This window comes from Habropoda laboriosa, unplaced genomic scaffold, assembly GCF_001263275.1.
Source record: "Habropoda laboriosa isolate 0110345459 unplaced genomic scaffold, ASM126327v1 scaffold126, whole genome shotgun sequence".
Taxonomy (NCBI): Eukaryota; Metazoa; Arthropoda; class Insecta; order Hymenoptera; family Apidae; genus Habropoda; species Habropoda laboriosa.
Genome location: NW_017100288.1, coordinates 183,338 through 198,059, shown reverse-complemented (window position 1 = coordinate 198,059; position 14,722 = coordinate 183,338). Strand labels below are relative to the sequence as shown.

Here is a 14,722-nt window from a genome sequence, read left to right as displayed (position 1 = left end):
TTACAAAATATGAAACTTAACCCTTTATTTATTAGAGAATATAGAGATTAACCCTTTATTTATTATAGAATAATTTAAAATGATATTTAAACGACGATTTATTTGGAACATCGAATTTCCTAATGGAAGAACTTCAGAGCAACGTTTTTCATTTGACAGGATAGTCATAAGACGTAGAACTTTCAAGCATGAGAGCAACTTTCAATTTCTCGCTAGCAAAACCCACAGCAATTTCTACGCAAAACCTACACCTCTCCTTTCCCTCCAAAACCACTAGAAATTCTCTTCCAATTCCATGAAAACCTCCTGTAAGAATCTCTTGCTTTGCATTGAACAAAACCGATAACTACCACTCACTTACACAAATTCCTTTCTCTCGTTGCGAAAGAAAAATAGCAGACAAACCCCCAGACGATTCCTTTCCACATCGAGTGACACCGATTACGTCGAAAAGCAATATCTCTTCACCTAATTCCTTTGCCTAATTCTTCTCACCTAAAATCGTTCAAAAGGAAAAAAAGTGTGATTACTTTACCTGCAATTATTTGGTGTACCGATAAGCTATTCACACAAAATTAAGTCTGAAGAACAATTATAGCAAAGTTTAAAAATCTACTGAAAAATAATGAAATTTCTTTCTCTTCTATTTTTCTCACAAATTTACCATTTAGTATAGAAAAATTCTAGAAATTAACAGCGTGAACGCTCTATACATTTCTACCGACACTAACTTTGGCGAAGAAATGTAACTTAACCCTTTGAGGACGCAGATCTAAGCGCACAGATTACTTGCGTAACACATAATTAGGTCACTGCTTCAGTTTTTTAAGCGAAATTAAATTATATCAGAATTACACCTATCTCAAATATGGTACGCGAGTTCATAGTCACTCCTTCCGTATTTTTACTGCTTAAAAATATATAAATTTACTGGTTGCGTTCATAGTGCTTTGTGAACGCATATACGAGTCATCCTCAAAGGGTTAATTTCTATTGTAACTATCACGAACACTCAGCTAGCCCCAAAAGATCCCATAAAAAAGAATTCCCAAAGTTACTCAGCACCAGAAGAACTCGCAGAACAATCGGCAATAAATCAACGAACACAATAAAAACTAAATTCCGAATTTGCCAAAAGAAAGAAAACAAAGTAGATTATTCATCGGCGCGCCTAATATATTCCTCCAGAGACCACTTTCAACCATCAACACGTTTATAATCGCGAAGCTAACCCCTATTGTTCCTCTCGCGCGTGCAGAAAACGCACACGAAGAGACGTGGTTCTACGGTGACGTAAAAAGCTGCGTTCATTTGGAATCCGTCAGCGTTACGACTTCCTCGCGGCTACTAACCTTCGGTTCGGGCATAAACCGAACGAGAATAAGACGGTAAAAGACGAAGGAGACAGGGCAGAAGGTGTGGTAGTTGGTTCGTCCCATGGCGGTCATATATCACCGTGGCTCACGCGAGATACACCTACACGAAAACGAACAGCGGCGGTGAAAAAAATTCGCCAAGCCAGCGAGGGCTCTCTATAATGTCGTGCACAGGACCACGAGTGACTGATGTCGCGAAAAAGAAGCCCCGAGAGGGCGTCTTGCTGCGCGACAACGCAGCTTGTTAAGCGACGAAACAGCTTAAAGTCGGTCGCCTTTTCTCTTTTCTCTTCGATTCGTAGAAATGTTTGTTCCAGTCTGACGCGATTGTGAGAGTTTTACGAAGATGGTATTGTCAACCCTTTCACGTACGATTTATCTTTCACGAGTATGCGTCTAATACTGTTTTAACCCTTTCAACACCAAATTTTCTTTTCGATAGCTCCCTATTACTGTAAGAATTTTATTTGAAATGCAATTTAATTTTTCTTGGTAATTACACTGAAAATAGCAATACGTGTGCCTGTTGCTCACCCAGGTAAAAAGAATATTGCAAAATGTTGCGATTTAAAAATTACCGCATTCATACCTGTGAATAAAACTGATGTCGAGTCAAACGAGTCCAAAGGGTTAATACTGTATTCAGTTTTACAAGTTAAACGGAAAATTCATTTGACTCGTTATTATACGACAAGGGGTTAAGGACAGAGAATTTGAAACGGAGGAGGAATGGCTGCGTGGAATAACGAACGAATGGGGAAAGGGAAATTGCGAAATTAATTAGAGAACTGAGAGTAACGAGGTGATTTCAAACTCCTCCCTACCGTGTTAGATGAGGAGAGATAGTTGTCTGTTGTGATAGGCGAGTTGATAGGTTGAGGAGCTGCGTATGTGGGAGATTTGGTTAATTAGCTGCTGGTTAAAGGCTGTGGTATCGTTTGTGTAGCAGGAAACAAATAGAGAATGGGCTAGCATAGTGTATCTGGTGAACTGTGGTTTATAATTCTTCAGTGACTATCTACGAGGTTTCTGTCATATATGTAACAACTCCCTCTCTATCTTCCCTGGTCGGTTTCATTAAACATAATTTACGAAAATTATCCAAGACAATCGAAAAAACTAAATGCTGAGGGGTTATATTAAATAAATAACTCGTGTGGAGTAAGGTAAATAATTATATTTTAGAAGATGTTCAGACAGATGTAGACAAGAATTAGAACTGCTTACAAAACGTGACAGTGTGCACTTTTATACCTGGGGTGTTCGCAGGCATCCCCGAACCATATTTATCGGACGTGTCACAAAACCTACCAATATTCTAGGATGTCGATTTTCCACGCAGTAATAATAAAACATTTTGCTCCAACACTAAATTATTCTAGCACTATTCCCTCTCTATTTAATACGAACCCTTAGACTCCCCAACAGTAGCTCAACAAAAATTGTACGAATTTGAAATTGACACCTGAAATTCCAACACTGAACAATTAATTTCCGAATTATTAGAAATTCAACGTTTCACGTTAAACCTTCCAAAAATGATTCATTACTTCCTCTTAACAGCAACGAATTTGAAAAAACTCAGAACTTTTCACACTCAAATTAGAAATTCAACGTTTCGCATTAAATCTTCCAAAGATTATTCGCTATTTTCTTATTTTCCCTTAACAGCAATTCACATTTGCTTGCTAAAAATCCGAGAATCTTCATCTTCTAAGAAGAAGATTTCATCCCTCAAAAGTCAAAAACACGCTCGATCCACAAAAATTCAAAAGGATCACCTTTCATCGAACTCCGGTAAACCAAGTTTCATCCATTTCATCCAGATTTCCGAAACGTCCGTGAAAAACACATCGAAAGAACCCGAGCACCGGGAATTCTTTCACGGTCGAGAGATCCAGAGACGAATGCCATTCTAAGAGACAGGAGGAAAAACCGCGCGCGCAGTCTGTCGACGTTTTTCGGGGTTTCTCTTTTTCCCATTGGTCTAGGTGGACGCAATCAGCGGCCGGTGATCTGAACCAATTTAGATGCCGCCTTTCTAGACTCCGCTTGTCCAACTTCTCTCGTACGCGACCAACGTGAAAATGGAAAGGGAAAGGGAGAGAAAGAGGCGAGATAGGGGTAGATAACGAGAGAGGCAGAGAGAGAGAGATTCGTGAGCGGAGATCTGGTTGGATAAAGTCCACCAGAAGACTTAGCGGGCGTGTTGGGTAAACGCAGATAGAATCTCCCTGGTCCGTCGACGCTTTACGTACCGCTCTGTATTTATGTAAGTGTCCCACGGGAACCCCCTTGCTCTAGACTGCAAGAACACGTGCAATTTTCGTGTGACTTTCTGAGGGAATTGCTCTTGACTTTTGAGAACCGTGAAAGGGGACTTTGATTGTTTTGAACAATTCTGGAGAAGGTGAAAGTGGGGACAGTAGAGTGTGTCTATAAAAGACTGTATTGTCTTTTTTAAAAAATTATTTTTCGACTCGTGATGTGGTACGAGGATGCTTTTTATCAGAAAAGTCAAGATCTCTTCTGTGTTTTGGAGCATATTTTGCAAAGACTCGATATTTGCATTTGTCATGCGAAAAAAAAAAAAATTAAAATTGCGTTGAAGTGTGATGCTGAGACACCAGACGTCAGTGAAGACTATTACACACGACGAAATTCGAGTTCTTCTTAATAATTCGCACACATTGCTCACACAGTATCACAGAAACACTTAAACTCACGTTAAAATGTAACTGGTAGGCGCAGAAATTAATTTTTCCCGATTTTTTGGCGCAATTGAAGTTTCATTTAAGAAGAACGAAAACGCCACGACCTTTCGCCATTTCTCTGACATCCTGCAAATACCATCGTGATAGAAACTCGGTAGCTTTGAATCAATTACGCGAATCCTGTCAAAAACAAATCATTTCTACATCTACTGTAACAAAACCAACTAAAAATTTCGAAATTTCCAATATTTCCCGCGAAAAAACGCAAACTTCTAAAATCTCTTCGAAACCTTCATCTCTCCCTCGAAACACGCTGCACCACTTCGACACACCGCGCGCTAAACCGAAAGCAAAATCAGTAACAGGAACTTCGAGGCGGGGATATTTCAGCCACGATCCTGCCTAACGGAATGCAGAATGCTCACGCGGAGAGGAGGAGACAGGGAGGGTAGCGCGAAATGAAAAAGAAGATCGCGAGTCGCGAAATCGAGCGAGGAAAGGGCTCCGTTCGAATCTCGAACAATAAATGCGCGCGTCTCTTCGCTCCGGAGGGTGCCGTCATTCTTGACAGTCGCCCTTCCTCCACGTTCGACGAACGGCGTCGTCGCGATCCGTCGTCTTTGTCCGAGCCGATCGATCCTTTCTCTCGAATCGTCCCAATGAAGAAACAAAAGCATAATTTATATCACGGCGAGGAGGAGGAAGAAGAAGAAGAAGGGAGGCAACAGCATGGACACAATCGTGGGGCCAAGCGCAGCGTCTCGCAGACAGGAAGGGATATGTCAATCGAAACGAGCTTCCTTGACTGATGAGAATAATATCGGTATTGTTCTGATAAATTATTCCTGGGATATAGAGCCAGCACACTCGATCCCGCTGCGTGTACACCGATACGTCAGCTTGACAACGGCATCGAGTAGAGCGATGTATCCCCAAATGATGATTAGAGACGTTCCATGGGTTCGAGAGTTGCTTTTCTTATTTTCATTCGTCGTGATTCTTGTAGGTTTTTTTTTTTGAATTAATGGAGTGGTTGTGAATTGAGATGGGAAAGGAGTAGGATGGATGTGGTGATAGGTCAGTGGCTTTGAAGGGTTGAAATAGGTTTTTAAATTGGATTATTAGGGTATTAAGCGTAATTGTACAATGACCGATTTGGGGATTTAAATGGTAAATTGCAAATGTTGGTGGTGGAAAATTTATTCAATAATCGAGTATATTACTGAAATCAATTTGGGCATTTAAATATCAAATTGTAAATTTTGCGATTGCAAAAGTCCAAGAAAATTACGAAACCGAAGAGAACAATCAAGCAGTAGAACACAAAGAAAATCTGATCTCTTCCTTGCCTTATCGATCACTTTCCCAAACAATCAAACATTTAACCAACGACGAAACAAGACAAACTTCTTCAAACAGTGAAAACTCCACCGAGCACAAACCTCGAGCTTCCTCTAACAAGTCTCAACAGAATGAACTCCGCCATCGGTGAATCCCTCTTTTGGCACCGGAGAAAAATTGAATTGAGATAACAAAGGGGCGACGTTGCGCGGGCTGTCCGCAATCGGCGCAATTGTGCGGTAACTATGCTGATTCTTCCAGCACCAAGATTTACTACGCACAATATCTAGGCAGAAGCAACCAGACGAGACTCTAGAAAAGAGCAAAGAAAGAGAAAGAAGAGGCTGGTTGCAGAAACGAAGAAGCAGCTCGAATAAGGGCTGCGAGATAACAGAACGCGCCAGCTATTGTCCACAGTGGACAATGCAAGGCTGCTGGATTATGCTAGGAGCAATCTACATCTTCAGCAATGTATCATAGCGCGCGTGTTCCGATGGTCCCTGAACGCCCAAGCCTCTCTCTTCGCTCGTTTCTCCACCGTCTTCCTCTCTCCTGTGTTTGTATATCTCGGTGCAAGGGCCCACGGTATGCGTTATTGTTGCATCCAGCCGGAGGAATATTGAGATATCTTCTTGGCGCAGCGAATGCCTCGCCAAGTGCGTATTACCATCGAGCACGAAACAGAAAAATGGATAAAATGGATAAAACGGAACTGGCCCATTCTGTGGCTTCTTCGTACGAGGAATTCTCTACTCTTGTTTCTTCGTTTGCATGTGCGAGGTATGTGCAGCGAGCACGGTGTATGTGAAGATGCGGTGGAATTTATATTTGTAAAATGGGAATTGAATTAGAATTTTTCTTTGGAAGAGTTGGAATCGAGTAATGTAGCATTTCGGGGGAAAGTTTGGTTTGTAAGCACTGTGATGGGAGCATCGAAGGATTAAGTGAGTTTTAGTAGTTGGCTAACTAAGCTGGGTCATTTGTGACCCGACAAAAATTCTGTCCACCTAGAATATTTTCGTTTTTAAAATAATATGTGGAGAGATATGGAGAGGAGCATAATGAGTATGTACTTTTTAAGAGATTTCCAATGGGATGCTGTATTTCTTTTTATCGCTGTTGTGGAGAAAAGTTATTCAACCGTTAATTAACCCTTCGATATTTTGTCACCTGTGAGACTCGGGCAAAGCGTCTCTATACATAGTAGTCAGCTCTTTAGCTCAAGAGAGACTCTTAGGAAGACACTATTGTCATAACTATGACGTAGGGTTGTGTATTCCTTATTTTAAAAATTATCACTCACAACGTAATTATTAAAAAGATACCTGTGAAATGTACATTTCTTCGATTGCAATTCACAATTTTATCAGACTGTCAAAGGGTTATTAATACCATTTTCCTTAAATTACTGATAAATGAAGTTTAACGTATTTAGATAAGAATTGATTCTCTACTACTTACATAGATAAAGAAATCTTGGGTTGGGTCAAATGTGACCCGGCTCACCTTTCCATCAGACTGTCAGATCTTCGGTCGACCGACGATTTAATTAAAATTGTTCCCCTTGGGTAAATTTTCACACGTGACTAGAAGGGGGGAATAAATTGTCTTCGATGATAATTCGACTCGTATCTGCTACACGCGAGGCACATGCACAAGATAGATGGAACAGATGAAATTTCTTGAAAATTCAACAATGTCCCGTGAAATTCGATATGTCAGGTACTATTTTAGCGACAGTTCAGGAAGAACGCCGGACACAGTGACTCGCGAATTCCTGTTCCGTGTGAACACCTGGACGAGTACCTGAGAAGATGGCGTCGTAGATAACATTGTCTCGGCTTTTGTCGGACTTCTCATCGGGACGATCTATGGCACCTTTCGCACGATGCCACGTTTATATCATCATCGTGGTCAGGTAGCTACCATACACTTTAGCGAAACAATATACTCCCCATCGAATGCGTCCCCCTTCTTTGCTTAAGAATTTCATTTTCGCGCTGAAATTTTTCCTATCGAAGCTATTCTGTTCCCTTCAAATTTTCAATTTTCCTTTCGATCTTCACAACTTTGCAGATTTCTATTTTGCACCAATTTTATTCCTTCAAAATTTCAACTTTTCGTTTCAGCTTTGTGAAAAATGCATCTCTAATTAAGTGAAATCTACAATTAACAATAATTTTGAAATTTACGAAAAGTGACACTTTTATTTTGTTTTCTATATCAAATTTTTCACCTGAAAATCAACGTTGCATAAAATATACAAATACCAAGTTTAATTTGAACGAACGATCAACCAAATTTCGATAACCGAGCAACCACCTGTTGCGTCTAAAACAGCAATTAACTCCTGCGCTCAATAATATCAGAAATCATTTCAATCATTACCGTCGATACGATTTTAACCACCCGAGAAAATTAATACTCTGCATTATAAAGCAATTATGTTGCCATACCGACATCGTTACAGGGCAATGTTGCGTTGTGTGCAACACAAAACTTCCCATCGATGCTATCGAATTCGAGCAACTTTCTTCCTTCGTTTCTTTTTCGACTGCACGAATTTCGTGGCACATGTTTAACAAGCCGGTTCGATGTAATCTACGTTACTCCAGGTGTTCTCGTGCTACCGATTTATTAATCTTCATTTTTCAAAGCTGCAACGCGAAACGCCACCGTATGAGCATTCAAAGGGCCAGGAAGAGTCGCGTTATCAGATCGGTCGGTATAAAACGCAATAGCCTTGTAACTGGTATCGTCCGTCAATGACAGGGAACCGCTACCACTCCCCTTTTGTTGCAACCTGATGCGTATACACGCCGCTACTTCCGCAAACGTCCACCATTTTATTCTCTATGGTACTCGATTACTCGAACATTGGAGGAATCCAAATTACAACGTTTCGAATACCACAGAGTTTTTCTGAAGAAGCGAAAAACGAAGATTCTGGGTGTCTATTGGTACCAAATAATTTTCAAAATAACAGTCATTTCAATTTTTCCAATTCTTTCTTCTCCTCGTGGAGGAGAATTGTGCAATTATGACAAATGATATTTACAGTGTTCTGATATTGCTATCTCAGTCTCTGAAAATATGTCACTTGCAAGATTATCTATAGCAAAGGAAGCCTCCATTTTGGGAAAAGGAAAGAAACAGAGAAACCCTTCACAATCATCAATTTTCAAAATAATAGTAATTTTCTTTCTCCTCCTGGGATACTAGCAACGCTCTAAAATCGCTCAACAGCAATTATGCAAAATGATATTCTCAATTTCCAAAAATTTATCACACACAACATTGTACTCTTCTTATCTCAGCTTCCAAAAATCTGTCACATACAACACTGTACTATCACTACCTCAGCTCCGAAAAATTTGTCGCAACAATACGTCTCCGCCACTTCCCCGCAGGATAGAAAAACGCAAGCAGCAGGACGTTTCGTCGAATCCGCGAAGGGACGATAGCAGCAAAAACGCCGATCTCTTTACCCCCGGGTGTACAGTTCGAACAGAGTCCAGAGCAATTACAAAGGCCGATATAGAGAAAGAGAGAGAGAAGAGAAGAGAAGAACGAAGACGGTGGACGCGAGTGCCGCGTGTGCAGCTCGTCTGCGAGAGGTCCTGAATACCCGAGTATCCTCTTTCCTCGAACCTCTTAGCGCTATTTAGCGGATCCTTTTACGGGACAGCAGCCCCGACAAGAAAGGAAAGCGCAGCAACCGGGCAGGCGAAGCCTGAAAACAAGGGGACGAAAAAGGGACGAGTTCTCGGGGGAAAAGGAAAGGAAGAGGTGGAGAAAGAAGGAGACATAAATGAGAGGAGGCACACTGTATATACCAACGGAAAGACGGAAGAAGAAGAACAAGTAGGAGTACCAAAATGGCGGGTCTGTTCGGCCAGTCCAGGGACAAGATAAGCCTTTGTGCCCGTACAGGGGCCCGGGGCAAAGGATCCCCTCGTTTCGGTCTCATATTTCGCGAATCCCGCTATCATATTTTACTGCTCGCCCTTCCTCTCTCTCCTTCCCTTCCAACTCCCGCTCCTTTCGGCCTGTCTCTCATTTTTTGCTCTCTCACTTTTCGGGACCCTCGCTCTACCTTTCCGATCCCTCCGTCCACCCTCCCGATTGTTCGTTGCTCTAGGTCCATTCGATTCGATCGCCCAGTTCTGTGCATGCAGCACAGAGAGGTTTTTTCTGTCTTCTGACGCTTCGCCTGTGGATGAATATCGTCCTCATTGTCACCGGCTGCTTTATATGATACTTATTATGCCCGTAAGTCGGGTGGACACGAAACAACCAACACGGAATACATTATGCAAATGTACACATTCATGTGTTGAAGGGCGATTTTTGATAGGAGACCGGGGATTGTTTTTCTCGATACTCGGTGCTTGGGAATTTTGTTGTTCTGTTTTTCACGATTTACGTTTGGGAATGTGTAGATTGTACTGTGTGTTTGGGCGTTTGGTATGATGCGGAGTGTTTTCGTTTTTTTTTTTCCAGGGTGAAGATGTTTACGATGTCGGGGAAGAGGGTGGGACATTGTCTTGTGCAGGCTGTGAGAAGAATTTGTTTACTTTCTTTTGGAAGGAATCCTTTTTTGCAAGGGAATCTTTATATTTGCTGTAACACTCGATCAAGTTTCTGTCAGAAATAATCCTCAATTTTACTCGTTATTTATCGAAAGGAAAATCAGAGTTAAGGGCATTCAGAGACATTAGTAAACTCGACAATTTTGGAAAATTTTCATTCGAACTTAAAAACACCGATAAACTGAACAATTAGAGGAAACAGTTGAAGAATGAAAGATTTCGCAAACTTCTTAAAACACCGTGAAAATAATGCAAAGTAGTTATCACGGAAACACAATGTGTCCCTGAAAAGCTCAAAATTTCGCAAATATTACACCAAATCGATATTTGCGCCTTTAAATGCAGAAACAAGATTTCAAACTAGAAAATGTCACATAAATAGACGAACACTTCCCCGTTAATTAATTCCCCGTTACTAAGCTTAATCTCACCGTGCATTACCGAATCCTCCGTCCAGCTTCGATCGTCGTCAGACGGAACCCTCGGGAGAAGATGGACGGAAAGTCCAACCGGTTTTTGGAAGCAAGTACGAAAAGGGGGACGCGGCGAGCTGGATTAAATTATTGTCGCCCGGCGACGCGATCTCGTTTTATTTCGAATCCCGCTGCTTTCTGACGATCTCGTCGTGAATCCATTGAAATTTTATCAACGACCCGCTCGCTCGATTGGCGTTGCTGATAAAAACAGATTGGCTTAATTTAGCTGGTTCTTGCGGAAGGTAAAACACTCCGAGTGATTGAGTTTGGTAATTGTTTCCTGTTAAAGGTAATTATGATCGGTTTAAATTTAAAATCCGACGTCGAGAAGTAAGATGTTCGGCAGTTTTACGAGATCGGGTTTCGCGAACAGATGGAATATTGTGAATCACTGAATATTTCATATTACCTTGTAATTGGGAAACGAAGACAATACTCGCTGATTAAGTTACCTGCTGTATTTCTAAGGTTTTACTGGAAACACTTATTTATTGTCGTTTTAATGGTAAAATTGGGAAACGAATCTGAACGAAATGCGCGAATCTGAACTGTTAAGTGTGCAATATTGTGCTACATAGCCGGTAGATAAAATTAGCGCAACGGTGAAATTATATTAACTGACAAAGTGATTTTCTTCTCTCTCAAGAAAATCAATTTTTACAGTCTCCCAAGTTTAAGCAACAAGTAAACAAATCAAATTTCCTGCATTTTTTAGCAAACTCAACGACAGAAAAGTTGCGAGAAAAAATAGCTAGAGTGTACTACGTAACAATTAATCGAGGGAGAGCTTGGAATCCCCCTGGCCGGATATGAGGCGTGTTTCCTTAACTGGCCGATATCTTTCGTCGCTATTTGGCCGATTTATCGTCCCTGGGGATTCGTTAAATAGCGTGCACATCGAGGCGTAACAACGACGACGCCTTCGAGGAGGAAGACGGAGCTGCAAAGGCCGCGAGAATTGTAAATCGACGCCATAAATCGAAGAAGCCTATGGAGAATCGGGAGACGGCGAAATAGCGTTTGAAATAGTGTAATCGATGGGTTTCCGTGTCCTCGATGATCCATTCGTTTTACAAAAGGTAGAAATTTTCTTCTGATTTGTGCAATTTAAAGGGACAAAGTGTCTTTGAATTTGTGAATTGTTAGAAGAGATTGTAAAATCGGTATTTTTGCGAAATAAGGTTTCTAGTGTTTCAATTACTTTCGAAATTTCTAAGTTTCTTATTGTAGTAAATACGAAGTATTTGTAGATTAGTAAATCGTTTATTCTAGCCCTTGCAAAGTAACCAAAGGGTAAATCAAAATTCGTGATGGATTATGGAGGATGTAAAGGGTCAAGTTTCACCAAGTGTCGTTCTAACGAATTTCAGAGGCTTTTCAGTGTGAATATTCTCCACAAAATTATTCAAAAAACTTATAGAACTTCTAACCCTCTCGAAACAGATAATCGATAATAATCAACCCTTTCGCCACTCACTAAAATAAGAAAATCCAGAAATATTCCACACTTTCGTGACATAATTCAGTCAAATTTCTAGTAAAAACAGGAAGAAACATATGTTCACATACACACTTTACAGACCCAGCAGAGATCTATTTCCACAAACGAAAATTCAAGGATCATCTCCGAGAAAATCGATCAAAATAAGAAAAAACAGGAGAGAAATCGAGAAGCCGTTAAATTAACAAGAAGCATAAACAACCGTTCGATTACTCGACTCCTTACTTCACCCGATCAGCCACCTAACCAGTGCCACTCTTCATTCTCGCCAATCTTTCCACGCTCGAAGGCGTTTGCCCGATTCTCGGCGATATCGGCTCATTCTCCTTCGATTATATCGATTATCAACCGGCAGAATCTCCGCTCTCTCTATGCTAGAGACCCTTAAGGGCCCCAGGAAGACGCTTCTTCTTCTTCTTCTTCCTCCACAGAGCTCCGCTCGGCGTCAAACAATTAAGGTTGACTTACGCGCGTGGCCGAGGCGCGCAAACCAGCCGCGTTTAAAAAGAGTAAACGAGTAACCGGCCTTGCAACGCGCATCAGATAATGCAAACCGTGGCCCTGTCATCTCGGAAGAATTTACCGGCGACACCGCGGGACCCGTGGCACACACGAGCTTCAACGGAACAACTCGCGCTAGAGCTTCTTCTTTGTTGTTATCGCGCCAACTTCAATCTTGATTTCCGCCGTTGGCGAAGCGTGCCTCGTTCGCGCCAACAGGCTTTTCCACGAAAACGCCTCTGCGTTTGATATCGCTCGTCCACACCACACCATGAGAAACCTGAGATCCTTTGCTAATTGCCTCTCGCATCCGCGAGATTTGATTAACTACCTATCCCACTCGGATCTTTTCGCGTGCTTTCGGTAGACGTTTCGTGAATTCTATGGGTGTTATGGTACTTTGTCCAAAGGGTCAAGTTCAATTTCTGGTGAGACGCGGTTCATTCGTCTTAACGTGGCGACGGTGACTAAATAGTACAGTTCGCGGAAGTAGTGTAGCGAGGTTATCACCTTTGGACGGTGACCGGGTCACCGATGACCCGGTTTTTAAATGAATCCTGTTTCTTACGTTATGGCTTTGCGTGTATTAAGATGCTGGACTAATTCTGGGTAACTTGTCCACGGCGGCGGAATGAATTTTTTATTTAAATAGAATACATTCTAGTATGTCGACAGTTAGAAATGGGACTGTTTAAGTATGCCGACAAATGTTACTATTTATCCGAATTAAATGCTTTTACTAATCTTGGCACCGCCACGGCGTTCAACGTGTCAATTGTGTACGAAGGAGTCATTTTCACCGCAATATTTAGTGTGTTTTTATTAGTAAACTCGCGAGATGGAAAATTGAAATTTCACTAATTTCTGGATTTCAAGTTTGAAGAATTACGAACTAAAAGTGGTGAGTTGTTTCCACAGATCTCTGGAATTTCCAGGGGCCAAAGTTGACGATGGCACTATACTCCTGACGAAATAAAATTGATAAATTGCACTTTTCCATTTAGATTTCCCTAAAGTATCGCGAGAGCAATGAGAATCGTAAACGAAGGTACCGATTACACTTTATCACGTGAAAATAGTATCTACAGTGCGATCAATTGCTATTGTGCACAAGATGAACGTGCGATGTGGTTTACCTAGGATCACGCAGGCCATCGTGAACTACTAATATACGGCGGAGTGAAAATACGAGTTAACTTACCAGGCATGCAGACGCACCGGAACGTCCCTGGATCATCCAAGCAGGAGCCATCGTTTTGACAGGGATGAGACTCGCACTCGTTCACGTTCGTCTCGCATCTTGGTCCCGTGAATCCTTGCGTGCAGTTGCAGGCGAACGAGCCTGGTGTGTTCACGCAAATACCGTCGTGCTCGCAAGGGGATCCTAGAACAAATAAAGGAAAAAAGATTAGAAACAGGAAACACTTTTTTGGTCGATTTAAGAATTCACGAAAGTTTCTAATTTTAATTTTAATTTCTTAAAATTTCTGCTTTTATTAGAAATGGAACGAACAGTTTTTAAACTCGTAATTTACATGCTTTTATTTTTGCAAGCATGATATGTCTACTGACTTGAAAGCGAAGAGATTACGATTAAAATGCTTCCTTTACGAACAGAACGCAGGATCAACCCTTTCACTGTGTAATAAAATCACGAAGAATATGGAACGATCTTCCTTGTCTTCTAAATTATTCCAAATTGCAACCTGAAATATCAAAATACGCAGATTCGCGTATTTTAATAAATTTATATGTGCTGCAATTTATGATACCTAGCAAAGTTCACTAAAATCCAGAAAACTTGAAATACACTTTTCTCCACAGAATATTCAAACCCAAATATCCTATTTCTCCTTCCACCCTATCACCCAAACTCGTCCAATGATCCATCAAATCCTCCCCAATTTTCAAGAGAAAGTTCCTCAGGAGACAACCTTTCCCTGTAGCGATCGACGAACAAACGAGCAGGACAAAACACCGAATCGGAAGTGTACCTGACGAAAGAAAGCCCGGAAGAAAGGTTTTGCGTGTGCGTAACGCGTCCCCGCGAAAGGGCCCGATCGTTAAAACAGCCGCGAATCGGTGAACGCTCGGTGCATAATAATTAATAGCCGTTGCCAGGAGTCAGAGTACAGACGCGCAGGTGCATCCCCCGTGGGATGCACGACAAATGCGCGATAGTACGCCTTAATTGGCCAAGTGGACGCGGTTTTTAGAAGCG

General features: G+C 41.5%; 1 protein-coding gene across 1 annotated transcript in view; it reads right to left on the bottom strand.

Annotated features, from left to right (window-relative positions):
* Positions 1-13,386: 13,386 nt before the first annotated feature.
* Positions 13,387-14,722, bottom strand: part of LOC108573708 (neurogenic locus Notch protein-like) — a gene marked incomplete at its 5' end in the record, with an annotated part of 181,946 nt that continues 180,610 nt past the window's right edge. The window contains 2 exons of the mRNA XM_017936181.1: positions 13,387-13,511; positions 13,703-13,885. Of these exons, the coding sequence (XP_017791670.1) occupies positions 13,387-13,511; positions 13,703-13,885 (308 nt within the window). The remainder of the gene's footprint in view (positions 13,512-13,702; positions 13,886-14,722) is intronic.